The following is a 27,879-nucleotide window of genomic DNA, read 5'->3' as shown; positions in this document are numbered from 1 at the left end:
GGGAGGTTCTTCCCTGGGAGCGCAGGGCACCTGCCAATTTTACAGGGATGAACGGTCCCTGGGCTGCCTTGGCCAGGCATCTCCATGCTGTGCCTAATCCTGCCATCCTCCAAGCTTCCCTGTCTCGTCCCGCTGAACTTCACTGCCCCTCTGAAGGATCCCAGGGGATTTGGCCTCTTTCCCAGCCAGGCTCTAGTGACTCTCCCTGCTACGCGTTCCGGGACCTGTGGCATTGTCCTCGGCCACCCCTCCCTCGCCCCTCCGGCTGCAGTTCTCCTTCCCCCATAGCACGCCCTGGCAGATCTTTTCTTGAGCCGAAGAGATGGCCAGCACTCCAGGAACACCAGCTCCTGTGGCCCCCCCTGACCTTCTCACAGTGTCTTTGGGGTCAGGTTCTCCGACCTTTATGCAAGTCGGATTTTGCTTTTCGTGAAAAAGGAAGGCTGTCTCTGAGGAAGACGCTGTGGATATTCTCTCCATTTTACATATAGACCTAAATGAGGCTGCCCCCATGGAAACCCAGATGATTTAGGCCATTAAACAAAATATGGGTTTGATTTGAACTTTGTCGTAGACTTAGTTGCAAGTCCCTACACTCTAAGCTCCCAGAGGGCAGGGTCTGTATCTGATCCACCTTCTCTGCTGATGTCTTGGCGGCCCAGGGCCTGGCACTTAGGGCGCACACAGTGTCAGTTGAACAGGCTTGTACTTTGGTCCCTTTTTGTTCTGCCTCGGCGAGGCACACCTGCCCATTGAGCTGTTGTGGGGATGAGTAAATGCAGGAGGAGGAAGTCTGAAGCCATAAGTCCCAGTTCCTAGCATGCTTCCACATAGCATCTCTGTGAGTTATCCCATTTTACAGATGAAGAATGGAGCCTCTGAGAGGTTAGATGACTTCTCAAGGTCACACAGCTGGGGAGGGCTGACCCTGAGCTTGAATCCAGATCTTCTGCAAATCAGGGTTGGCAGGAAGTGCCTGAGCAGCATCATTGCCCCTCCTGATCGGGGCAGTGGGGAGGGGCTGCAGGGGGCACAGATAGAGGGGTGAGATTTACAAGTCTCCTTTGAGGTCCTGTGGGGGAAGGAAGGAGAGACCAGTGGGCTCTGAAGGCTCTTGAATGACAGCCCCTCCCAGGGTTATCCCCTCCCGGCTGCGGCCGCCAGCTTCCCAGACCACCTTATTGGGACCCATGACCGGAGGATGGGGGTTGGCAGGACCCTCCCAGAGCTCCTGTCTTTATCGTGCCAGGCCCCTGGGCTCCACCCTGCTACCTTTTCCTTGTTAGAAAACACACCCAGTGTGGGTTTTTCTCCCCAAGTCCAGAGATGCACGCCCCCAGGCCCCTCCTAGGCTCTGTGCCTGCGGCCCTTGCTGCTTGTGTCCTGAGGGGCGTCTGGTCTCATGGGAGCAGGGCTGGCTGGAGATGAGAAAGTAGAATCCTGGTCCCAGCGGTATCCTTGTGTGACAAGGCAAGCCTTAGCATCTCTGCAAATCAAGGGAGGTGGCTGCGATGCCCTTCAGAGCCCTCTCTCTCACCTTTTCATCTTCAATGATGTAGGAAAGACGTTAGAGTTCAAAGCCGACAGCCAAGAATGAATTCTTGAGAGTCTTTGGTGCAAAAAGGTGGTTTTATCAAAGCACGGGGACAGGACCCGTGGGCAGGAAGAGCTGCACGGGGGTCATGAGGAGTGGCTAATTGTATACTTTCAAGTTGGGAGGCAGTTAGGGATAGCGTAAGTCTCTAAGGAATTTGGGAGCAAGGTTTCCAGGACCTTGAAGGGGCTAGCTGTTGTCAGGAAAAGGTCATTTATTACCGTCTAATAAAACCTTAGTCATGAGACCCTTCAGATGTAGATCGATGGGCCATATGCTTGGAGGGGGGTGATTGCTAACATGTTTCTTGGGGGTTTAGAGATAAAGGAAATTTCTAAAGGAATTTTTATATGTTAAAGTAGACTCACAGGCTCTTGGGGGTCAGCGGGGGAGGGGAGCGGGTCAGACTAGGATTGCCTTTTGCCCTTAGCAAAGTGTCAACATCAAGGTAGTTGAGTCCCTAGAGGAAGGTCACTCTGCCTGTTTCAAGGACTTGGCAGTGGGCTCTAGGTAGTAAGTAAATTTAATAATTTCTCTTCTGCCTTTGTTTCCCACATCACTCAAAGTTCAGGAGGGTGAGGAACCTGTGCGGGGAGGTGTCTGGGGTCACTTTGAAGACATCCCTGCAGTGACTATCCTGTAGCTGGGGCAGGAACTGGAGCACGGGGGTCTTGGGTTAGAAAGCCATCCGTTCCCTTGCCTTCCATGTGCAGAACCATGTCAGGGAGCTGCTCATCTCCCTGTCGCATGTTCCCCTCTGTGTGTGAGATTAAAATGCGTTGTAGGATTGTTGTGAGGACTTAGACAAGCCATGTGGAATATTTAGCTCATTATCTGGAACACAATAAGGAATCAATAAACGTAACTCTTGTCGTTGCTTTTGGGAGCAAATGCCTGTACTTTTCTTTCCACTGGAGTGGAGACCGCCTCTTCCCAGGAGACCCCACCCCTCACCCACCACCCCCACCCTCTTCCTCACCTGCCTTGTCAGAGGCAAAGCTGGATTAAGACCCTTGTGTCTCAGTGGCATCATTCTGGAAAACCTCCTCCCACCCCTGCTCCTAGACAGCAGCTAGCTGGGGGGAGCAGGGGAGAGGCCTTCGCTCACAATCCCATATTTTCGTTTTGTTCGGGGCCTGCATTGTTGCCTGTGGGAGTGCAGTTCAAAGCCTGTCCTCTTATAATCATAATAATACCTTGTCTTAATGCAGCCACCATGCTCTGAGGAGTTCAAAGGGTTTTTGTGAGAACTGTTTCCTGGGCCTTGTGATCTTGAGGGAACTGCTGTCCACCATCTTCGAGGAAAACAAAGGCCTGGCTCTCGTAGAGCTAGATGTAACATTTGTGGGCATTTGTGATGGGCGAGGCACCAGCCTAAGCACTTCATGTATTACTTCATTTAATCATCAACATGGTCCTGGGAGCTGGCTGCGGTTATTCTTGGTTCTCAGATTAGGGAACTGAGGCCAAGAGCCCCAGCCATGTGAAAAGGTCACTTGGTGCGTAAGTGGCCACGTTAGAGGGGGGAGAAAACGGGCCTGCTCACCTCTGAACCCAGGTCTTGGCCACTGGGCGGTGCTGTGGGCAGGAGTGGGGATCCTCTCATCCCACTCAAGGGACTTCAATCTCTCTTTAAAAGAGCATTCCTGAGGGAGTTGGGGGAGGCCGCGGGGGCTTAGGAACATTCTTTTTTTTTTTAATGTTATGTTAGTCACCATACACTACATCATTAGTTTTTGATGTAGTGTTCCATGATTCATTGTTTGCGTATAAAACCCAGTGCTCCAAGCAATACATGCCCTCCTTAATACCCATCACAGGGCTCACCCATACCCCCACCCCCCAACCCCTCTAAAACCGTCAGTTTGTTTCTCAGAGCCCATAGTCTCTCATGGTTCGTCTCCCCCTCCGATTCCCCCCCTTCATTTTTCCCTCCCTTCCCCTATGATCCTCTGTGCTGTTTCTTATATTCCACATGTGAGTGAAACCATATGATAATTGACTTTCTCTGCTTGACTTATTTCACTTAGCATAAACCCTCCAGTTCCATCCATGTTGATGTAAAAGTTGGGTATTCATCCTTCCTGATGGCTGAGTAATATTTCATTGTGTATATGTACCTCATCTTCTTTATCCGTTCATCTGTTGAAGGGCATCTCGGCTCCTTCCACAGTTTGGCTATTATGGACACTGCTGCTATGAACATTGGGGTTCATGTGGCCCTTCTTTTCACTTCGTCTGTATCTTTGGGGTAAATACCCAGTAGTGCAATTGCTGGGTCATTGGGTAGCTCTATTTTTAACCCACATTGAGATACCACCTTACACCAGTTAGAATGGCAAAAATTGACAAGACAGGAAACAACAGATGTTGGCGAGGAGGTGGAGAAAGGGGAACCCTCTTACACTGTTGGTGGGAATGCAAGCTGGTGCAGCCACTTTGGAAAACAATGTGGAGGTTCCTCAAAAAGTTAAAAATAGAGGAACATTCTTTTTACTGAAGATGGGAATACAGGGCATCTGGGTGGCTCAGTTGGTTAAGCGACTGCCTTCGGCTCAGGTCATGATCCTGGAGTCCTGGGATCGAGTCCCACATTGGGCTTCCTGCTCGGCGGGGAGTCTGCTTCTCCCTCTGACCCTCCCCCTCTCAAGCTCTCTCTCTCTCTCTCATTCTCTCTCTCAAATAAATAAATAAAATCTTAAAAAAAAAAAAAGATCTTTAGGGGTGCCTGGGTGGCTCAGTCAGTTAAGTGTCTGCCTTCGGCTCAGGTCATGATCTGACGTCCTGGTTTAGAACCCAGAGGTGGGCTCCCTGCTCAGCGAGGAGTCAGCTTCTCCCTCTGACCCTCCCCCCTCTCGTGCTCTCTCATTCTCTCTCAAATAAATAAAGTCTTTTTTTAAAAAAAGATTGAAGATGGGAATACAGAAGCCCATAGAGGTTGAGAAACTTGCTCAGGTCAAGGTGCTGTTGCCCAGCACCAGCAGCGGGGTCAGGCCCATGGCCCTGCCTCTGGCCTAGGGCTGCGCTCATCCGGCCTGTGCGCCCATGCCTCCCAAGGAAGCACTGTGGACCCTCAGGGGCTTCATCCTCTCTCTCCTCCAGGCCTTTTAAACCTGGAGAAGCTGCTCCGGCAATTCCTTATCTCCAAGGACACCCTCTCGGTCCGGATGCTGGATGACACCCGGGACCCCACCCCACTCCTCAAGGAGATCCGGGACGACAAGACCGCCACCATCATCATCCATGCCAACGCCTCCATGTCCCACACCATCCTCCTGAAGGTGGGACCCGGGGGGGGGGGGCGGTGTGCGGTGGGCTCAGAGCATCCTTCTCCCTCCTCCCTCCCCCTGAGCTGGTATGCCGCTCCCTCCTTGCCTTGGGTGTCACCAGAAAGGAAAGGCAAGATGAGGGTGATGTGGTAGAAGTATTAACTCTGGGTGCAGCCGGACAGCCCCAAGCCAAAACCCTCCCCACCAGGGTCTGTGGGTTCCCACAGGGCACTTGGTGGGCTTGAGGCCGAGGCTCTGTGCCGAGGGGTATAGAAGTATTTCTATGTTTGGACAACCAGGGCAGTCTCGTCGGTGTGTACAGCTGAGCATCAGCCCTCTGTGTCATCCCCGTACGGTGTACTAGTTTACAAAGCTCTGCCATGTGACTCCCCAGCCTGATCCTCTCAATGACGAAATGGGGCAGGTACCCTGTCTGCCCTGGACAGGTGAAGAAACTGAGACTCCGCGAGATGAATGGCTTTGTCCAAGGCCCCGCTGGTGAGGAGCAGAGCTGAACGGGGACCTATTGTCTCCGATAGCCAATCAGCAGCTCCTTCTACCCCCAGAATACAGGGGTCAGGAAGTCAGGTGTGGCTGGGCAGGGGGTAGGAGGGCTCCACGCTGGAGAAACAGTAGGAGACATCTGGGCAGGCTTGGAGTCATGTTGGCACTAGCTCCTGGCCTGGTGGCTGAGCTAGGCCTGCAATTCCAGATAGATGGACCCCGCTTGCACGCTCCTCTGTGGCCCCCAGCAGTACCCCCAGCCCCTCCAGGCACACTGGCCTCTTGTAATGCCGTTCCAATTGCACATTTAAACGCAACCTGCCATCTTCCAGGTTGCGTTTAAATGTGGAGCGAGGCTCCTTGTTAACCTCTGCCAAGCTGTGAGGAGCGGGGCAGACACTCAGATGATCGTCTCTCCCTCCCCCTCCCCACACCACCCCTCCCCAGCTAGTTTTTGTCTCGGAGTTAAGAAGAGATTTGAATGAATTCTCTGAGTACCGAGGGCTGTCCCTCCAGCCCGTTGCCATAGTAATTCTCCACAGCTCCAAACCCACGTCTGTCTGGGCGCATATACTCCACTCACACACACACTCAAATGGAAATTTTCTCTTTTTCGCTTGTCTTGTGTCTGGGCCTATGATCAATGAAGTCATCAAGGATGGAAGAGATCCTCTAAGTTTCAGGGCCTCAGAGAGAAAGGCTGAGGAGTCCCCGGGGAAGATGAGGGACGGGGAGGGAGATAATGGTCCCCCCCAACGCCCCTTGCAGAGGGCAGACAGAATGCACGGTGCCCCCTGGTAGCCGGGGCTTGCCTGAACAGCCCCCAGGTGGAAGCCTTTTGGGAGCAGCCCTTATAATAATAATGTAATAACCTCAGGAATATTTCATGGCTCCTAGCATATGTGGTTGGGCTCTTTTTGAAAAAATCATACGTCTATTTTTGAAATTTTGGAAAGTACAGAAAAGTACAAAGAAGAAAATAAAAATCATTATAGCTTCTTCTTTCTTTCTTATAAGCCTTAACTTGGGGATATGATAGAAAAATCTTACAGATACACATGGAAAAGAAAGACGTTCTATCACCTGGAGACAGCCACTGTGAAATTTTGATGTCTATCCTTTTTGCCTTTACAGACACATTTGTTTCTTTTCAAAATTATTATCACCCTGCACATACTCTTCTGTAACCTGCTTTTTTTTCCCACTTAATTATATGTCCCGCATTTTGCTTATGTCAATTCATATTTATCTACAAATACTTTAATGGCTACATCATTTCTTATCATATGGATATGCCATAATTTATTTAACCATCCCTTTATTGTTGGAGATACAGGTTGTTTTCAATCTTTTGCTATAATCAACAATGCAGGATGCACATCTTTGTACATAAATCTTTATGCACATTCATAAATATTTTCTTAGCATACATTTCCAGAAGTGAAATTACTCAGTTAAAGATATGTATGCTTTTAAGGATTTTGATATGATTTGCCAGATTGCCTTTTAAAAAGGCCATAACAGGGCACCTGAGTGGCTCAGATGGTTAAGCATCTGCTTTCGGCTCAGGTCATGATCCCAGGTCCTGGGATCGAGTCCTGCATCAGGCTCCCTGCTCAGCGGGGAGCCTGCTTCTCCCTCTACCTCTCTGTCCCTCATGAATAAATAAATAAAATCTTAAAAAAAATAAAATAAAATAAAAAGGCCATAACAATTTATACTCCCACCAGCAGCGAATAGGTGTCTTACAGGACCCTTGCCAATACTGGATATTTTCATTAACAACACTTTGTTGTTGTTTTTAATGGCTGTGCTTTTGAAGAAAATTCTCCCTGTAATGATGATTATTAGCAAGTGTTTCTGCTGGGTGGACAGTAGCAGGGTTTCCTGAGACCACCTATTTGCCCCAGCCCCTGTGACCTCGGCACCAAGCCCATCACTGACCAGCGAGGCTTTGGAAACCGGCTCTCTTTGTTCCCATTTGACTTCCTAGTGCCCCCAGCATGCAGGCCCTGCATCGGGCCCTGGACTCGGGCTGCAGGCTCGTCCTTGCCAGGGTTAACAGCACAGCCTTGGGAGCGCCCCAGGGAGGATGGACTCAGTGTGGGAAGCAGTGTGAGCAGAGAGCACACGGAGCTTCCGGGAGACTCACCGTGCCCATGTGAGCCTGGCCCCGGAGCTTGGCAGCGCTGTGCTGTCTCTCTATGTCAGGAGGATTTACGGAGTAATCCCCTACTTTATTGAGCAGCTGTTCCAGCAACAAACTTCATGTTTACCCAGAATTCAGGTCTTAAAAACCAAGGATCTCTTGTCTTTTATCTCTGGGCAGCAGATTTCGCAAATGGGTTTTAACCATCTGACGGTGCCCTCTCCCCACCCCCTGGCCCCAGCCCATCCCTGTGTCCAGGCTAACCAGGGCTCCCACCTGTCTAGGCAGTGGTGACAGGCACTGGGACTTTTCTGTGGATGGTGCTGAGCGTGCGGGGAAGGGAGGGGCTGGGCAGCAGGCCGTACCAGCCTCTTGGAAGTGGAGGAGGAAACGTAGTTTTGTTTGGAGGAAGAAGGGAGGCCTTGAGCCCCCTGTGACCCCCGTATCCTCTTGCCCCGGGCCTAGAGCCCTTCTGTACTTCAGTTTGCATCGCAATGGTGACAGTAGAAGGACCCCAGACTGCCCTTCAAGGAGCCTGTGAGGGTTCCTGTAAGAATGCTCACAAAATTATTGGAGCTCCTTGAGAGGTAAACACTTTGTAGGAGGAAAATGTAGTGACCCTTGGCCTTGTTTTCCCCTCATGCACCTCAACAGGCAGGACAAAAGCGGTTTCCTGGGGGCCCTGGGGCTGCAGGATGCATGATGAATATCTGCCTGTCAGAAGGCATGAGGGCCCTGGGGAGAGCCGGCTCATTATTTACCTGATCTACTTGTCGGTGTCTGTAGCACCTGTCACGCTCAAAGTTGGGCACACCGACAGGGGAGGGTGGTGAGGGGCGTCTGTGATGGCTACAAAGATCAGACCAGAGGGAGGCTGTTCTGATGTTGCAGCCTCCCAACCCTGGGATGATGGCACGGGGGTGTGCTGTGATCAAGGGTGAGGCATGTCACTGGCAACTTGTTCCGTACTACTAATAAAGGACCAAAGTTTGCAAATGATTCACTTGTTTCCTACATTACTGCAGATTCAAAGACTCTGATGAGTCTCGCTCGCTCACCTTTGGCAGGGGCTGCATTAATTTGAGAATCACCCGTAACCCGCAGACTCTCCTGTCTCTGCCTCGGCCCCAAAGAGAGCTGTCAGGACTTCCATCAACAGCACGGTCCTCTGGGGAGAGGACAGTTAGGTTAAAAGGATTGAAATTAGGCTGCCTGGCTTTAATTTCATCTTTTCCACTTAGGAGACATGTGATCTTGTGCAAGTTACAAGGCCTTTTGGTGTTTCAAGAGTCTTCAGCTGTCAGATGGGGGTGGATAGAGGAGGAATGATAACCCTACCGCATCGACTTAGCCCAAGTGAAATGCTTTCTAGTACCTGGCCCATGCTAAATAGTGGGTACATGGTAGCCACTGTGATTGCTAATAGTTCGGGAGATAATGATTTTCATGTTTTATTATTTGCTTCATTTCCTTGAAAGTCATTTTGGTTTCCCGTAATATCTGGTTATGTCCATGGGAATGTGTTGTGCGTGAGAACGTCAGCTTCTACGAATGTCACTGCAAGGGTAGAGAGCAGGGTGGCAGTGGAGACACCCTACTCTAGAGGCCAATGTTTCTGTTCTCCATCCTCCCAAGTCAAGGGCAGCGTAAGAACTGAAGGGTAGTGGGTCAGACAAATGACGGACGCTTGGAACCCTCAGTGCTCATTCACTTCCAGTGAGTTTTTGTTTTCTGTCTAATCTCCCTCTCTTCCCTTTGCAGGCAGCTGAACTAGGGATGGTGTCGGCCTATTATACATACATCTTCACTAATCTGGTAAGACATTTTCACAGCTCACCTCCTTGGCATAGAGTATGAATAACTAGGGTCAGTGGGGTGTGATGGAATGAAGCTTGGGAGATGGGGAGTGGGGGAAATCAAAGGAGAGGAACAGAAGTTAACCAGAGAGGCAAGGCATTGTAGAAACGTTACTGGCCATGGGAGGATGGGAATTTGGGGAGTCTAATGCCTCCATCCAAATGCCACCGGCTACCTAGCACTGAGTCCTCTGATGGGTGTGTCTCCTCTGTAGGTCCAGTTACTGGCCTGCCGTCCAGTCGCCACGTTGCCAGACCCTTATGCTAAGTCAGAAGTAGGACAGCTAGGGCACAAAAGTACACATGTCAGGGGCGCCTGGGTGGCTCAGTCGGTTAAGCAACTGCCTTCAGCTCAGGTCATGATCCTGGAGTCCCGGGATCGAGTCCCGCATCGGGCTCCCTGCTCGGCGGGGAGTCTGCTTCCCCCTCTGACCCTCCCCCCTCTCATGTGCTCTCTCTCTCTCTCTCTCTCTCAAATAAATAAATAAAATCTTTAAAAAAAAAAAGTACACATGTCATACAGTGTTAGAACTGGATGCACCTACAGGGGCTGTTATGGCTGCATCCCCTCATTTTGCAGATGAGAAAACAGGTTTATAGAAATTGTATTGAGTCAGGTTGGAGCACCAGCTTTGCCACACACCAACTGTGCACCCTTTAACGAGCCCTGAACCTCAGTTTCCTTATCTGTAAAATGGGGATAAGAGCACATATGTTGTAGAGTTGCAGTCATTTTGAAATGGCGTAGTTTAATCTCCATGGAAGCATTTTGAAGCTGTATCATATTAAGAAATGGGAATGGTCATTGTGAAGGATACACACTCAGAGAATAGGAAGAACCTCGGAGAACTGGTTTTTTTTAAAAAAAAAATGTTATGACTTTTTACTTGAAATGATTATAGATTCACAGGAGTTGCAAAGATAGTACAGAGTGGTACCATTTAACTTTAACCGCATTTCCTCCAGTAGTTACATCTTACATAATGGTCATACGATATCAAAACCGGAATATCAGAACATCCAATCTGTCCATCCTATGCAGATGTGCGTCAAGCCCACTGGAACCAGGACAACACCATCCCACCACCACAAAGATCTCCCTCATGCCGCCATTTTATGGTCTCACCCATGGCCCGCCTTCCCACCGCCCGTAACCCGTAGCAACCACTAATCCATTCTCCATTTCGACACTTTTATAATTTTAAGGATGTTATATAAATGGAATCATGCAGTATCTGACCTTTCTCACTCAGTGTAATGCCCTTGAGACCATCCGAATTGTTGCCTGAATCAATAGTTTGCTCCTTTTTATGGCTGAGTCGTATTTCTCGGTATAGATGTACCACCGTCGGCTGAACCATCCACGTACTGAGAGACATTTTGGTTCCTTCCTGTGTTTGGCTGTTACAAATAGAGCTGTTAGAAACAATCATTCAGAGAAGGGGTTTATTTTATTTTATAAATGCATGAGATGTCAAGAGCACTTAACTCAGTGGCCCGTCCATGTCGACGTGCTTTTGAGCACCTCTTATGTAGCGGGGACTGGACCAGGCATTAGGGATTAACATAGGAATAAGAAACAAAGGCTGCCTTTGAAAAACTCAAAGTACTTATTGTAGTGCAAAGTGGTAAATTCTATTAGATGTGTGTATAAAATGCTCTAGATCCTGGAGCAGGCAGGAGAGGCTTCACCAAAGAAGGGGCCTTTAGGCTGTGCCCTAATAGGGGGGTAGGGTTTTTTTCTAGATAAAGAAAAGAAGAGCATTCTGGGTTAAGGGACAGCATATCCACATACTTGGAGATTTGAGATTTGGCCTGTCCAGGAAACAGTGAGTCATTTCGGACTTATGGACTGCTCTGGGGATGGGCGTGCCAGTTAATGACTATTCACTTATCTATTTACATCCATCCTTGAAAGTCACCTATTTAGAGGATGTAAGGCAGATGTCCATTAATTTTAAGATCCTTGCTAAGTTAGGAAGCAGAATACAACCTCTACAGATTTGACTCTTAAATCTTAAAATGAGAAAGGTTCCCGAGCAGTTATGACTTTCTTGGTCGGCATGTGTGATAGGGTGACCTAGGAGATGGTGCGGTGTCCCTCCCTGGATTGAGGGACCAGATCTCCTGAAATGGCCTGCGAGGTCGAGAAGATGCCTGTCCAAAGAGACAGCCTCGGACCCTATAATCCTTCTTCATTTCCAGCCATAGGTTTTTATGAACAGCCTTTTCTTGGGGCCGCTGTGGAATTGTTAACCCTGAAGCATCCTGAGGCCTTTGCTCTCAGAGTAGAGACATCTTAGAGGAATTGAGTGTAGCTTCTTTTCTGGTATAGGATCTCCCACCATAACAGAGAGCCATTCAGCATTCCCTCATTCGCTGCCACCACCACACAAAACTACCCGCTCCATTGCTGGAATTTGTATTTGAATTCTAGCATGCATATAGAAGACCACACAGATCATATGTGCACAGCCTAGGGGACATTTTCCAAGTGAGCACACCTGTGTAAGCAGCTCCCAGACCCAAAAATAGAACCCAACCAGTACCCTAGAAGCCCCCCTCCCGCCCCCTCCCTGGCGCTACCCCGCAAAATGGAAAGCAGAAGGAATTTCTTTGTTTGCTTATTTATCTATTTTTTTCTACTGCTGCTGTAAATTAGAACATTAACATGTAAAAAGGGAGAAGAGGATTAGACTAGTCCCAGAGCAATGCAGGAGCATTTGCTTAAAGTAAGGAGACGTCTGGGGGAGCCTGGGCAAGTTGGCGGAGCAATAAAGGGAGATTAAAGTACAACTGGACTCCATCTGGGGAGGCTGGGAAGCAGAGGGAAGAGGCAGGCCGGGGGCACCCCTCACATTAGGCAGCCACATCAGCAGAGGAAGACAGAGCTGAGCAACAAGGAAGCACGGTGGTGAGTTAGCAGACGGAAGGAGGAAGGAGGACAGTCCCTAGAATAAGGTGGAGTTGCTTGGCTTGGAGATTGTGAAGAAAGCATCCCCCACTACCTCTTCTCAGGACTGATAATAATGAGGGTGATGATTTATCTAGTGAGAAAAATCACAGGCTTATGAAGTCAAGAGACTCAGGTCAACACCCCACTTTGCCTTATACGCTTTGGGGGAGTCTCACTGACTCTCTAAGCCTGTTTTGTCATTTGTAAAACAGGGATACTAAAACCTTACAAGGATAGGTAAAAATGCATTATAAATTGAAAAGTACTACGGGTTTCTAAGGCATCGTATTTTTTTTATAACTCTGTGATACTTTCAGGTTTCAAAGAGCTTTCTCCTTTTCTGGGGGCATGGAACTGAACAAGCTGAGCTCTGGGAACCTGCCTCAGTCAGAGAGTTCTTTGAACGTAGAATTAACAGGACTCACACAGTTTGCAAGTTTGCAGGGGGAAATCAAAACAGTAACTGTATGAATGATGATGGCTGAGTAATATTCAGGAAAATAGAAGCAGGGCCACTGTAAAAATCAGTCAGTGGGAGGATATTCTGGAGGCCTCTTGTGAGTGCTTTGACTTTCTGGAAAGGACAGGCCCCTATTAAGAGGAAAGAAACTACCTTTTAAGTCCATTCTTCCTGCCCAATTGCCCTTGGAGTCTCGGAACAGAGGGAAAGGGGCTCTGTACAGAGGGAATGAGTCACCCTCCGTGCTTCTCCCATCCTTCCCCCCCCCCCGACCCCCATGCAGATGCCACCCAGCCTTTCATACTTCTTTATTTCTATTCTGAATTCCTCAGGGATATCCATCATGGCCCAGCTCTGATCTCTGCCACGGTGATACAGCAGGTGGTCAGATTAGCTTTTTGAAAGTTAGTGCATGAGCTGGAAAGGCATGGGCCTTGGCATTAGGTAGACGTGATTTAGAACTCTGGTTTGACTAGCTACCGGCTGTGTGATCCTGTGCGAGTAACTTAACCTCTCTGAGCCTCAGAGACCTCGTCTGTAAGTGGACACTATTAATATGTGCCTCAGGAGATGGTATCCACATAGCAACTGGCTCATAATACAAGTTTAGTAAAGAGGAGGTATTATTTTATGAAGTCCTGTTTATGCTTCTCATGTGCTGAAAAGAACAAGAGATACTATTTTTTCTGCCCAGCCTCTAATGGCCAGTAAAAGTGACTCTTATAATGCCATCTGATTTGTTTGCAGAGAATGAATCGAACTTGGTAGTTTAGGTATTATACGTGACTGAACTGACCAGAGTAGGGTTTGTGTGTGTCCGTTCTCATTCTTCATTCCCATCCAGGCATTAAGAAGGCTGATTGATACCTCTATTTTTAGTTTTTTGAGGAGCTGCCATACTGTTTTCCAGAGGGGCTACACCAATTATGTTCCCACCAGCAGTGCATGAGGGTTCAGATTTCTCCATGTCCTCACCAACACTTGTTATTTCTTGTCTTTTTGATATTAGCCATTCTGACGGGTGTAAAGTGATATCTCATTGTGGTTTTGATTTGCATTGCCCTGATGATCAGTGATGTTGAACATCTGATCATGTATCTGTTGGCCATCTAAGTACCGTTAGATCCAGTAATACAACTTCTGGGTCTGTTTATCCAAAGAAAATGAAAACACTGATTCAAAAAGATATACACACCCTCTATGTTTATAGCAGTGTTACTTACAATAGCCAAGATATGGAAGCAACCTAAGCGTGCATCGATAGATGAATGGATAAAGAAGATGTGGTGTGAGTGTGTAATGGCATATTACTCAGCATAAAAAAGAATGAGATCTTGGGGCGCCTGGGTGGCTCAGTCGGTTAGGCGTCTGCCTTCGGCTTGGGTCGTGGTCCCGGGGTCCTGGGATCGAGCCCCGCGTCGGGCTCCTTGCTCGGTGGGGAGCTCGCTTCTCCTTCTCCCCCCTCTGCCTGCCACTCCCCCTGCTTGTGCACACACTCTCGCTCTCTGTCAAATGGATGGGTAAAATCTTTAAAAAAAAAAAAGAATGAGATCTTGCTATTTGTGATAACATGGATGGACTTAGAGGGTATTATGCTAAGTAAAATAAGTCAGACAGAAACAAATACTATATGATTCTATTTGCATATGGAACCTAAAAAACAAAACAAGTGAACAACAACAACAACAACAACAAAAATAGAGACTCAAACATAGAGAAGAAATTGGTGGTCACCAGAGGGGAGGCCACTGGGGGATGGGTGAAATGTGTGAAGGGGATTAAGATGTTACAAACTTCCAGTTATGAAAAAAATAAAGGGATGAAAAGTACAGCATAGAAAATATAGTCAATAATATTATAATAACTTTATATGGTGACAGATGGTGACTACACTTTGCCATGGTGAGCGTTTCGTAATATATATTATTGTCAAATCACTATGCCATACATCTGAAACTAATGTAATTTTATATGTCAATTACATTTCCATGAAAATGAAAAAAAATTTTTTTTTCATTTGAAAACGAAGGCTGGTTGAGTTAGGGCTTCTGTAATAAATAAATCCAATTGACTGCTCTAGATTTGATTAGTTAATTACCCAACATAAGAGTTGGGAGAAGAATCTCCACCATGAGTCAAACTTCTAAACCTTCAATGCAGTTGACGCTATAGACGTGCAGATTTTTCTCTCTGTCAGGGTGTGGCCAGCAGGAGAGTGAGTGTGCCAGCCCTGAGCTTTGGGGGCCAGGGAAAACTGACACGGGAGAGGAAGTGAGCCAAAGCTAGCTGAGAGAACAGGTGTCCAGCGCTTTTATTTCTACATCTATTTTGAAATGCGATTTGGGGTAGTTTGTACTGGTTTCAGAGGTTCAGTTGGCAAAACAGCTTCTTGCCCTGCTTCTGGTTGTGATGGGTCAGGACTCAGTCCCAGCAGAGCGAATCTCTGATCAACAGGTGGGAATGGGCCTCTGAAGGTACCTGGGTAAGGGGGGAGGCCAGGGCAGAGGATTAGTAAACTTATTGATAACTTTAATGGTAAGCTAAGAGCCATGATGTGCATTTGGTCAGAGATCAGGAGAGGAACCAGAAGGAAGCAAGTCTTGGCAGGTAGACCAAGGTGACGGTTCAGAGTCCAGGCCCAAATAGGGGGCAAAGCAAGGCAACGAAGAAAATGACTCTTTAGAATCTCCAAAGACACAGATGCATAAGCATAAGCAATTTGAGCACTGGTTCCTGCCTTTATCCAGATTTCTTTCTTTCTTTCTTTCTTCCTTTTTTTTTTTTTTTCTGAAAGTTTTTAGTGTGGGGAAGCATATGTAACATGAGATTTGCCATTTTAAGTTTACAATTCAGTGGCATTAATTGCATTCACAGTGTTATCCGACCATCATCACTATTTCTAAAACTTTCATCACCCTAAACAGAAACTCTATCTGCGGAACGGTGACCTCCCATCCCCCTCCTCCCAGCCCCTGGTAACCTCCTATCGCCTTTCTGTCTCTACGCGTTTGCCTCTCCTTAGATATTTCATAGAAGTGGAATCAGACAATATATGTCCTTTTGTATCTGTCTTATTTCACTTAGCATCCTGTTTTCTAGGTTCATCCATGTGATAGCATGCAGCAGAACTTTATTCTTTTTTTCTTTATAATGTGGTCAAATATACGTAACATAAAACTGACAATTTTAACCATTTTTAAGCATACCAGTTAGTAGTAATAAGGAATAAGTTTTGCAGCCATCACCACCATCCATCTCCAGAACTCTTTTCAGTTTCCTGAACTAAAACTTCACACCCATTACAATAACTCCCCATCCCTTCTTCTTCCCGACCACTGGCAATCATCTGTCGCTATGAGTGTGCCTATTCTGAGTACCTCTCAGAATACAAATACCTCTCAGAAATACAAAATTTGTCCTTTTGTGTATAGCTTATTTCACTTGGCATAAAGTCTTCAAGGTTCATTCATGTGTCAGCATTTCCTTCCTTTTGAAGACTGAATAACATTCCGCTGTATGTATAGACCACATTCTGTTTATCCATTCATTCATCAGGAGATACTTGGGTTCCTTTACCTTTTTGGCTATTGTAGATAATCCTGCTACGAACGTGAGTATATAAATACCTGCCTGAGTCCCTGCTTTCAGTCATTTGGGGCATATACCTAGGAATGGAGATGCTAGATCATATGGTAATTCTGTGCTTAATTTTTGAAGAACTGCCACACTGTTTTCCAGAGCGGCTGCACCATTTTGCGTTCCCACCAGCAATGTATGAGGGTTCCGGTTCCTTCGTATCCTTACCAATACTTGTTTTTATTTATTTTTTTAATAATCGCCGTCCTAATGGATGTGATGTGGTCAGATGTGTTTCTCGTTTCTGTTTGGAGTTTGCAAATCGAAAGAGGCAAGAGTACATGGCTGAAGTTGAGAGTCAAGCTGATGAAGAAGCTTTGTAATGAAAGAAAGTAGCCAGTGTATAAAAACCCAGTCAGACCTGGTGAAAACCCCCAGGTCAGGAGCTTCCTAGCTGTGCAGCCCTGAAGCTCTTGGAGACCTCAGTTTCTTCATGTGTAAAATGGAAATAATAATATCCATCTCAAAAATTTTTGGTAAAATTAAAAGTGAGCTGTTGATCGCACTTTGGATCTGGTAGATAATGCCAACTGCTATAACAGATAAACCCCCAAACCCCTTGGATTTACACAATGAAAGTATATTTCTCATTCATCTCACGTCCCCAAAGGATGTTCCTGATCAGTGGGCAGCCTTCCATCATGTCATGTGGAGGCCTAGGTTTCTTCTGGCTTATAAATAGGTCCTCTTAGGGGCCATGAATGGGAGACAACCATGGAGATCAGACACCGGAGGATGTTATGGCCCAGGCCTGGGAGCGGCGCATAGTATTTCTTTCTCCTCACAATTCCGCTGGCTAGCCCTCAGTCACAGGCCTGCACCTACCAGGAAGGGGGGTTGGAAAATATAGTCTACTGTGTACCCAGGCAGAGGAGGAAATGGGCTTGGTGATCAGTTAGTAATACCGCCATGTTATTAAATTATTAATCATTGTCACACATCTCTCTCATGTGTGCCGGAAAAAGCAATTAACGTGCTAAGCCCTGGCAAGTCTGTTTAGAGGGCAACTGATCCTGTCCGTGGAAGTCTGATTAGCACCTAGATGCAAGGGTATCAGCTCTCTCATAACTGGAAGGGTCTGTGCCTCCAGGTGGGGCAGGCCCAGGACAATTACAGATTCACTGAGCTTGTTCCATGCCTGAGTGTGGAAGGAATCTCTGTCTTCCTCTCGGCCTCAGGCTTTGGCGGGGGTGGACTGCTCTTCTACAAGACTGATGGAAGTTTGGACAAAGGACACGAGGAATTAAGGGCCTTTGGGCAAAGCCCAGTTGGCTGCTGGGACAGCAGAGATGCCATCCAAAGAGAGGAGGTAAAGGAGGAGGCACCTTTGGAGCTAATAAATCTGGAGGGATTATCCAGCTACTAATGAACCCAGGGAGATTTGCAACCACTGCCTAATAGGAAAGATAAAATCACCCGAATCTATTGTTGGAGAGTGCAGATGGGCCCTGGGCCAAAGGAACGAGCTGCCGCTGTGGCAGGGAGCGGTGTCGAGATGTAAGGTTAAGGGTCAAAAGTGGTGAAATGTTAGCGGAAGGCAGGAAGTCACTGGGCACTGGAAGCAGGAGGCTGTGCTACCTGGGCTGGCAGCTGGGTGCTGGGCTCACCCCTTCACTGTCGTGGCCCAGGCAGGGCCCAGGACTCTGGGCTCCGGGGGGCACCGCCGTGCCAGAGGCCAGGCTGCCATCTGTGGGGTGTAGAGAGAGGCAGCGGGCACGGCAGGGTTTTTCCCTTGGGGAATCTAGAGAGAAGGGCCCGGGTGCCGGCCGTGCCGTGCTGGAAGGCATGGGGCAGGGGTACAGCAACAGGAGGCCTCATCCTCTAGGGGACAGGCAGTGAAGCAGCTGTGCTTCTAGTTACAGCCCTGCTGTGAACCACCTGAGTGACCCGATAACAGTGATGCTTGACTTCGCAAATACCTTCTACATTCAAGGCTCTGTAATAGGTGCTTCTCCGTTATTTTCGCACGTAAACCTCAAAACCCTTCTAGCAGAAGACAGTGTTTTATCCCCATTTTAGAGATGAGCAAGCTGAGGCTCATAAAGCTCAAAAGTAGTGGAGCCAGATCATGAGCCCAGGCAGGAAGCCCTTAACCACTTCACTCTGTCGCATTGGTCTAGGCAAGCTATTGCCCCTCGCTGGGCTTCACTCCATCATCTGTAAAATGACGGCGTTGTGTTAGGTGATCTCTCAGGGTCTTTTCAGCCCTGGACTGGTTTTACCCTACACCCCGTTGGGGGCATTTCACTTCCCCGCACCCTCAGACTGAGATGTTTCCTGGAGATGGGGGTGGGGGACAACCCTCGAAATTGGAGGGCCCACGTGGCCCATGGGCGTAGTTTCTGTTCAGCTCACAGCTCCTCCGATCCCCAAAGAGTAGCCGGGTCCCAGTGAGTCCTGCAGGATATAACCCTTCTCTGCCCCTGTCTCTGTCTTGTTTGGGCAGAATGAATCTATGCAGCCAATTTTTCTCCTCTGGGTTCATTTTATTGTCAAGCAGACCAAGCCTATGTTTATTTTTCTAGAGGTCTATCAGAGAGATTAGCCATAAGTAATTGAAATTGCTAAAATTATTACAGGAAGGGGAGTCGGGCCAGACAGGGAAGAGAGAAACCGTTGATGCCAGAGGAGGGGAGCATGCTCACCGTCTGTCCCTTCTGATCCTTGCTGTGGTGAACAAGACCTACTCATCTTTTGGGTCTTATTTAAATGTCACTTCCTTAAGGAGTCTCCCCTGATACCACACTAGGTTGGGTCCCCTGTGACACTCTCCCGGCACCCTGTGTTCTGTATTTTGTAGCATTCTTCTCAAGTGCGAATTCTTTCTTCTGTATCTGACCCCTCCACCAGACTTTGAACTTCATGAAGATGAGACCAAGTCTGTGTTGTCTATCCCTGTACCCCAGGTGCCTATTGGCACATAGTAGGTGCTCAATAAATACTTACTGAGTCAGTGAATGGAGCAGTTTTTATCTTTCTGTCTATTTGTCAGTTTTTATCTTTCCATCTATGTGCCTATTGGCACATAGTAGGTGCTCAATAAATACTTACTGAGTCAGTGAATGGAGCAGATTTTATCTTTCCTATTAGGCAGTGGTTGCAAATCTCCCTGGGTTCAACCCTCCCTGGACCAGGAGGGTTGGCCAGGTGAGATAGCTTATCTCCTTGCATCCAGTGGGAATTCAGCACATCCCCGTGAAGCTCATGAGCACAAAGGTCTGCAGCTCAGCCAAGAGGAGTTGGGCCCAGCGTCCCCTTTGCTGAGATGCCTCCACACTTTCTTAGCCCGTATGGTAACTACTCAGTCTCGTATGATGCCCTCCCTCCATTCTGGGCTGCACAGACTTGAAAGTAAGAATGTGTAGGACTCTCAAGGGTGTTTTAGTTCAAGATCCAAGAGACAGGATTCCAGGGAGTTCTCATGAGTGGCGGCAGTGTCAAAACCTGAGCCCAAAGGTCGGCACCAAGAATGATCATTGAAGTCGGAAGAGGCTGAAGAGTATAAAGATATCCAGCTGATTGTGCTGAGTGCACTGTGTCACCTGGGGCTGCTTTCTCTCCTGGCCACACCATGCCCAGACCAACCTCCAAGCACCAAACCCCCCCAAATGCAAACTCAAGTGGCCTCTTCAGGCCAGTGCCTGCCTCATGGAGCCATAACACAATGCTCTTTGAGACCAAACGTCTCCTTCAGGTTTTCAAGGTCATTATGAAATTATCTAGTCCTGTCTGCTGTCCCCACGGTTTGGCACATGAGCTTGGGTAGGGACAGAGGATGGAAGCGTGGTTTAAGGGAAGCAGCCAGGGCCTCAGATTAGAGAGGACATGAGTTTGAAGCCCGGCCCTGCCGTGCATTAGATGTACATGGGGCACGTTACTTCACTGGTTAGAATCTTAGTCTTTCCTTTTGAAAATGGGAATAACAATTCCTATAACATCATGTTGTGAAGAACACGGAGAGTTCCTCATCCTCAGTGGGCTTATTCCCTTCCCTCTCTCCTTGCTCACTCCCCTGTTGGGGATTTCCATTCTTAGACCTTAGTTTCCCGATGTCCTGCCTCTAGTTTTCCAAAACTCCGAAGCTAGAATCGGAAACATTTCCAAATTGGCCTCTGACCTAGTCAGAACCACAGTTCCCATGGTGCTTGAGCCCCTTCCATAGCTTGCAGTCCTTTCCGAAAGCACACACCATCCATGTCCACACACATGCATACACACATACTCACATTGCTACACACACACACACACACACACAGCTCGCCCACGGCTACAGTCCATCAGTCAGACAACTTTCTGGTGCCAGAGCAATTGATTCTAAAGTATAGTTCATTGTAAAAATTATTAAGTCTATCTATATATTTCACCTTTATCAAGCCTTTTAGGAGAACCACTCTGCATAATACCATACACTTTGGTGAATAAATATGTTTTTAGTGTAAGGAGGAGAAGAGTAATGGAGTGAGTGAAAGCTCTACATGTGTCTGTCTGAGTCTCAAGCACCCCCCCCCCAAATGCAAACCCTATGAGGTAGCAGATCTGATAGTAACAAATCTCTCTGGGTCACCCACACAGGTATACCAGCATCTAAAGGAGAAACTCTTAGTCCAAAATTGTGCTCTCTGGCTGCTAGCCCTCCTGTGTCTGTTCTCTGAGCTAGGTCATTGGTAGGGAGGGGGTGTATTCAGAAGGAGAAATGGCAGAAAGAATTAGAAGGAGATTCAGGAGGTATTGACTAAAGAATTATTCTTTACATTTGCACTTGGGAAAACTGTAGCTGACTGCTGGAAGCCACTTGGCCCAAGTTATAGGATTATAAAGTGCTTAGGCAGCCGTGATTTAGTGACTTACCTTTGCAAAATGCTACAATCAACTACACGTATGCCATGAAGATTTATGAAGTGCCTACTGTGTGCTGGGGGAATGCCAGCAGCAGCATGGGGGGGCGCTTGGAGGGCTCCAGCTGTCAGTGCGAGGTGTGGGAGGCCAGAGCGGGGAGCATTTAGGGCCTCTGTGGGAGCATGAGGAAGTTTTACAGATATGGTTTCCCTTAATCGTTTATTGAGGGATGGTTAGAGATGAGAATGGAGGAGTGACACGGGGGCGGAGGTACGGGATGGGTCTGAGAGAGAGCACAGTAGAGCACTGGGGCTGGAGAAGGGGGGTGGGGGGACGCAGAGGGAGGGAGGCAGAGCCAGCAAAGCAAGGTTCCGGTCAGATGATGCCCCATCTGCCCTGCAGAGCTGCTGGACTTCTTAGCCCCGGAGCTGGCATTGGCAGGCTCAGGGTCTTGTCTTGGCTGCCCCGCTAACTGCCCGCGCATGTAACTTTGAACAAGTCCTTTCTCCCCTGGTCTCCAAAGACCTCTCAACTCTGATGTGCTGTTGACTCCATGGATTGAACGAATATTGATGAATGGCTGAGTGACTTCTCCAGGCCAGCATGTTTTCCACGTGAAGGAGGTGACTTTCCTCTACGTGGCTTTTCAGGGTCCTCCAGTGCCTCCCACAGTCCAGGTCCCCGAAGTGGGGCAGCACCCCTGACTTGTGAGCCAGGTGGGTCTTTCGCTTTCCCTTGCCCAGCAGGAGCCGGCCTGTCTCCCGCGCCCAGCCCAGTCTCCTGCTGGGTGATGGGCCTCCCCCATCTCAAAATGGATGATGATAGCATTGAATTGGGGGACCTTTGAGAGCATCTAACTCAATCTCAACATTTTCCAGTTGTGGAGAATAACTGAGGAGGGTGCATGACTTGCCTGAGCTCTCAGAGCGAGCCAGGAGTGAGGCGGCCCCCTGGTGCACAGGCCCACTCATTCACTGGATCAGCACTAACTGAGCACACACAGTGTCAGGGATGCAGCGATGAATAAAGTCCCATCTTCGAGGAGGTCAGAATAGAGGGGGAGATAAATCCAAGTAAGTTATTGTAAATCAACAGGTGAAATAAAGTGATGATGAGGATATTCATAGGGCATTATGGGGCCTTCAAAGAAGAGGCCCCTGGCCTAGCCTGACAGGCTCAGAGAAAGCTTCCTGGGGAAGGCTACCCCCAAAGGGTCTTAAAGAATCTATGGGGCTCGGCCAGGTGGAGATGGGGGATGGGCAAGACATTCTAAATGAAGGATACACACGGTTTAACATCTTAGACAACATTTGCTTTTTAACCGAGGCCTTAACCAAGAAAGTGGGCAATATGGAAAACTGTGAAGGTGGTGAGGAAGGTTATTTTGGGGTGGGGAGAACCTTTCAGAGCCTTCATGACTTCATGCACATGCAGGCCATTGATTTACAACTATCCCGTGGAAGGCAGGGCAAGAGGGGGGGTTGAGTCCCAAGTAGACCTGAGCGAACATCGTGAGACACAAATGCCTGAGATACTTTGGGCTCCCTTGGGCAGCTGTGAACAGTTGTCCCCCTGCAAGGTGATGGGCACCACCAGCCGAAAGAACTGAAGCCAGGGCTGCCTGGGGGAGAAAGTGGGGTGATTTGGCCAGTCCTATAGGCGGGTTGGCCCTGATGTCCTCAGGAAGCAGCTGCTAGTAAGTATCTGACGGGCACACTCTTCTGCCAATCCAGAGTCTGCCACATTCCTTATCGTGAAGCAGGCTTGGCCTGGCCCGGCAGACTGGCCCCTTCTCTGCACTCCCCCACTGGTAGGGCCTTCCAAGCCTGAGCCCTCGGGAAGGAGCCACTCCTTCCTGGAGAAGGAATGCTGTTGGCAGCTGTGGCAGCTGTCCAGGGGGCGGAGGACAGTGGGCACGGGTCCAGACCCAACTCAAGATGCCAGGTGGTGTAACTTCAGCTGGGGCTCCAGGCAACCCTGGACTGGCAGGGCTCGTTTCTCATCCTCGGTCCACCTGTGTTATCTCCACGCTTCCCATGGCCACTCCTTCCGCAGAGCTTCTGGAAATTCTCTCTCCGTACTCTGGATAGTACGTGGTGCAGGGCTGTGGAACAAGAGGCATTTGAATCAAGCCCCTGTCTGTCTGCGCTGGCGGATGCGTGGCTACTCACTGAGTCAGGCTGGGCAAGGCCCCTCCCCTTGGCAAGCCCAGGTGACCACAAGAGTCCTCCCAAGGGACATGGGAGGCTTCTCCAAGAACTACCCTATTTGAGATAGTCCATGTGTGTTCCTTCATCTGCTGTCTACCCAAAGCAAGAGTCGGTCTCAGCTGGGGCTGATGAATCCGTGGATCTGGGTGGGGGGGGGGGTGCGCAGAATGAGATATTGTTATCAGTTATCCTGGAAGAAGGCGCCAGCAGTAGGGATGCAGGATCATTGAAAATGGAAATGACCCAATTAGGCCTTAATCCCAGAACTTGGGTTGCGGGGAGGAGCCCGGCACCTGGGCTTCGCTGCGGGCTCTGGTTTCCAAAGCTGAGGCAGGAGCTTCCAAATACGCTCGTATCCTTACCGCGCGGGGCAGGGGATGTGAGAACAGAATCGGTATTGCCAGGAAAATTGGTGGAAACCGAAGAAGCATTCGATAGGGGGTTTTGAGATCCTCACAGAGGTGAAAAAAACCACTTCACCTCGAAGGAGGCAATTATCAGACAACCCCTTTGCTGATGTTTGACAAACAGCACGACAGTGAACGTGGGTCCCAGGGGGCTCTCAGAACTAAAATTGAGATATTTGTGTATCATCAATTTAATAGAAATCGAACTTACTTGTTCCCTGTATCTGCCCCAACACACATACCCACACACGCACACACACTGTCTCATCCATGCTCATGCGTGTCGCTGACTGGGTGCACCAGACTGTGTATATGAAATAAATCAAATTGAAATAAGGACCAGGCTCTGGGGACTACTCTGGTTCAGTATCTCTGGAAACATAATGGAAACGTCCCCCTCTGACTGCCCAGCCTTATGTCTGATAGAGCTCTGGGAGAAGGGAAAACCTGCCTTGCCCCCGGTCACGAATTTGTTAAAGATTCAGAAGTTGCGTTAATTCAGTGAGAAACGCCTTGACCTCCCCTTCTGTCCAGTGACCCAGTAATCCCCCATCACCTCCAGTCAAGAGTCTGATCATAGAAATCATTTCCACAGCCGGGATAGTTGGAGCAAGCACTGATGTGCCGGATGCCATTCCAAGCTCTTCCGTTCAGGATCTCGAGTCCTCGAAACATCACTCCCGGATAGGTGGCCTGGTCCCACAGAGCAGGAAAGCGAGGCCCAGAGAAGTTTGAGAGCCTTGGCTAAGGTCATTCAGCTGACACGTGCTGAGCTCGTAGAGCTGAGAATTTGCCCTTGACCTCCCAGGCCACACCTTGTCCTTATCAAATTGATATTTATGGCTTTTCCTGTGCTGCATTAATTTTCTGTGGCTCTACAACAAATGACCGCAGAGTTAGCAGCTTAAAATAATGCCAGTTATTAGCTCACAGTTCCGTAGGTCAGATGTCCAGCATGGTCTGGCTGGGCTCTCTGCTCAGGCTGAAATCGAGGTGGCGGCCGGCTCTCTTCTCATCCAGAGTTCAGGGGCTTCTCCCAGGCTCCTTTGTGTTGGCAGGATTCAACTCCTTGCAGTTATAGGACTGAGATCTCTGTTTTCTTCCCAGCTCTTGGCTGGGGACCGCTCACACCATTCAGAGGCCACTCTCTGGTCCTCACCTGTGACCACCTCCATGACATCCCCCGCTCATCTCACCCACAGGAAACCTCCCTGTGCGCCAGGCCTTCTCATACTTTGAATCTCTGTGACTTCCTCTTCTGCAACCGACCAGAGAAAACTGTGTTTAAAGAGCTCATGTCCTTAGGTCAGAGCCACCTGGATAATCTGGACCTTATAACCTAATCATAGAAGTAGAACCGGCCATAGCCGCAGTCCTGGCGAGAGAGAGAGAGAGAGAGAGAGAGAGAGAGAGAGTGTGTGTGTGTGTGTGTGTGTGTGTGTGTGTGGCGAGGTGGGGCAAGTTTGGGGGGCTCACCTTAGAATCCTGCCTACCTTGTGCCAACCTTGTAAGTCCATTTATTTCTTTTGCCATCCACCCCCCCACACACACTATCATCTGCAGAAGGGGTGGACAAGGAGGCATCTAGCCAGGGAATCAGGAAGAAGAGACTGGAGGTCTTGGGGCAGGAAATGGCACATCCCCTAGGAGGTGATACAGCCAGGTTCTCTCTGCTGGCGCACTGCAGGGCTCCGGGCAGGGAGCACCCCGGCCCCTGAGAGAAGACTGAGAGCTGGAGTCCAGGGGGGAGTCTGAGGCCACTGGGCACTGTTGTAGCTATCACAGAGGCGCCTGGCGCTGAGGAATTTGGGCCCTGCTGAGAAGAGTGTTTGGAATGTAATGAATGTTTGGAAAGCATAGGGAGTCTGAGAATAAAAGACATTGTGGCAAATCATATTATTATTATTATTACATTATAAGTGCTATTGCATAACAAGTGCCATTAGGAGTCGCAAGTGCTGTTATTACTAAGCAATCCAGCTTCTCTGTCCCCAGCATCAGACTCCACTCAGTGTCAAAGGCATCAACAGCTCAATTAATCACCATCTGAGGCTTCCCCCAGCCCTGTCTTTGTGGTTTTGACACTTCACGTTCACAGCCCCAGCGGTAAGCAGGACACCTGCCCATCTGGCCAAAGCCTCCAGCAATAACCCACATGGTGGACTCCTCTCCTGTGAGTTGCAAAGCAGAATTTTTCTCTTGCCCAAGCATTAAGATCCTCTTGAAACCATGCCTGATGCTCTCTCTCTCATGCTTAGAACCCTTCCATACCTCCCCATGACCCTCAAGATAAAGTCCAGAGCAGCCTCTTAGGCATTTCCCTCTGGGCTTTACCCTGCCCCAGTCCCCACCACCCACAGCTCACTCCAGCCAGGCTGCGTTCAGAGACAGTTCTTTGAATGTACCACACACCCTCGCTCCTGGGGTTCTGTGCAGGCTGTCATTTCTGTCTGGGAAGCTCCTCCCCCCACCTCTCCATCTGGCTGGCTCCTGCTCATCTTTCAGGCCTCGTCTTGCAACCAGCTCTCAGCTTAGGAGAATCAACGGAAATTCTGATAAAAGGGACCACCTTTATCGGCACCTCAAGCACTCACCCTGACCCACCATCTGGGACTTGCCCTCCGCTTGCTGCTAAGTGTATGCGCCTGAAGACAGGGACGGGGCTTATTGTATATCTCGTGCCTAAAGACATGTATCCTGCAGGTGGTGCTCACGTTTTTGTGGAGCGAATGAGGTGAGAAGGGCCAAGGTCTGAAAATCTCCCGTTAGGTCCATTGCCCTCACCCGTGGGAAGATATATCTGAGAGCCCAGTGACCTGAGTCCTGGTCCTGCCTGAGTCACATATGTCCTGACTGATCTTGAGCATCCCTCGTGGGAGCCCATCCTTTGGTCCTGCTGCAGAGCTGCGGACTGGCAGAGTCAGTAGGAGGCCGGGGCTGCTGATGAGAGCACCACTCATCTTCCTCAAAACCTCCTTAGACCCCTGGTAAGATGGGGATGGGGGTGCCTGGAGTCTCTACATGCCTGAGGCTGATGAGTTGGCACCTGGGAGGAGAGAGGTTTTGCACCTGATATGTAGCCAGGAGGCCTGATCAATGGATCCTGAGTGCGGGGGACCTCGGATGTAAGGACTCGACACCTGATGAAGGAAGCAGGCCTGCAGAGAAGGGGAGAGCACCGTGTCCACTATTTCTCATGTCAGGTCAACCCGTGGAGGTTTCAGCTTCCCAGTTAATAACCACTTATTGAGCCCCAGAGGCACAGAACAGTCTTCGACATACAAAATGAAGATGGTCTCAGCTCCTGAGGCGCAAGTGGGAGGGTTCTTCCCCCCCACACGGGCTTCTGCCTTCCTCTTCCTGGGAGCAAAGCCCGAAGGCTTTGGAAAGGTGGTCCCACCCTGATGGGTGTTTACAGGTGAACATTAATTCATTTAATGAATGTGTAGTGGGCATTTGCTAAGCCCAGGCATGGGGTAAGGTACAGGGAACACATCAATGAACAAGACAGGATATGGTCTGCGTTTGGGGATTCGCATTGGGAAAGAAAAGCAGAAGAGGGACAGGGTCCCTGGGAGGAATGGATATGCGTGTTTAGGTCATGGGGATATATAAATAGGAAGCATGCAGGGAGAAGAATCCAGGAGATCTGGGGGCTGAGAGGTTTAGGACCAAATCTCCCATTAAATGGAATTCACTAATGGGTATGAATTAGCCTCCCAGCTGCTACTTTCTTCAAAGACCTACTCCACAAAAAGCAATTGCCCAGCCTGCAGAGAGCAGAGGCTTTGATGCAGATTAATAGACAGACAGGAACCTGGGGGTGGGGGCGGGGGGGTAGGTGAAAGGGTACCCAGCAGACTCTGGACTCCTGGTGGCTCCAGGGTTTTCCTGAGAAAGGCTGAGAGAGCACTTGTGAGACACGGGTCTGGAGCCGGACCTCTGCCGTCCCTTGGGTCCCCGGGAAAGATGAGTGGCTCTAGCCCTAAAGAGGTCCAGACT

At 49.0% G+C, this 27,879-nt stretch overlaps 1 protein-coding gene across 1 annotated transcript in view; it reads left to right on the top strand.

The window, feature by feature from the left end:
- GRIK4 (glutamate ionotropic receptor kainate type subunit 4) overlaps window positions 1-27,879 on the top strand; it is a 290,617-nt gene that overhangs the window by 140,849 nt on the left and 121,889 nt on the right. The window contains exons 5-6 of the mRNA XM_021696357.1: window positions 4,697-4,875; window positions 9,278-9,331. Coding sequence (XP_021552032.1) covers window positions 4,697-4,875; window positions 9,278-9,331 — 233 coding nt within the window. The remainder of the gene's footprint in view (window positions 1-4,696; window positions 4,876-9,277; window positions 9,332-27,879) is intronic.

This window comes from Neomonachus schauinslandi, chromosome 11, assembly GCF_002201575.2.
Source record: "Neomonachus schauinslandi chromosome 11, ASM220157v2, whole genome shotgun sequence".
NCBI lineage: Eukaryota > Metazoa > Chordata > Mammalia > Carnivora > Phocidae > Neomonachus > Neomonachus schauinslandi.
Note: the sequence above shows the minus strand (reverse complement) of the source record. Positions and strands in the feature narration are given on the sequence as shown.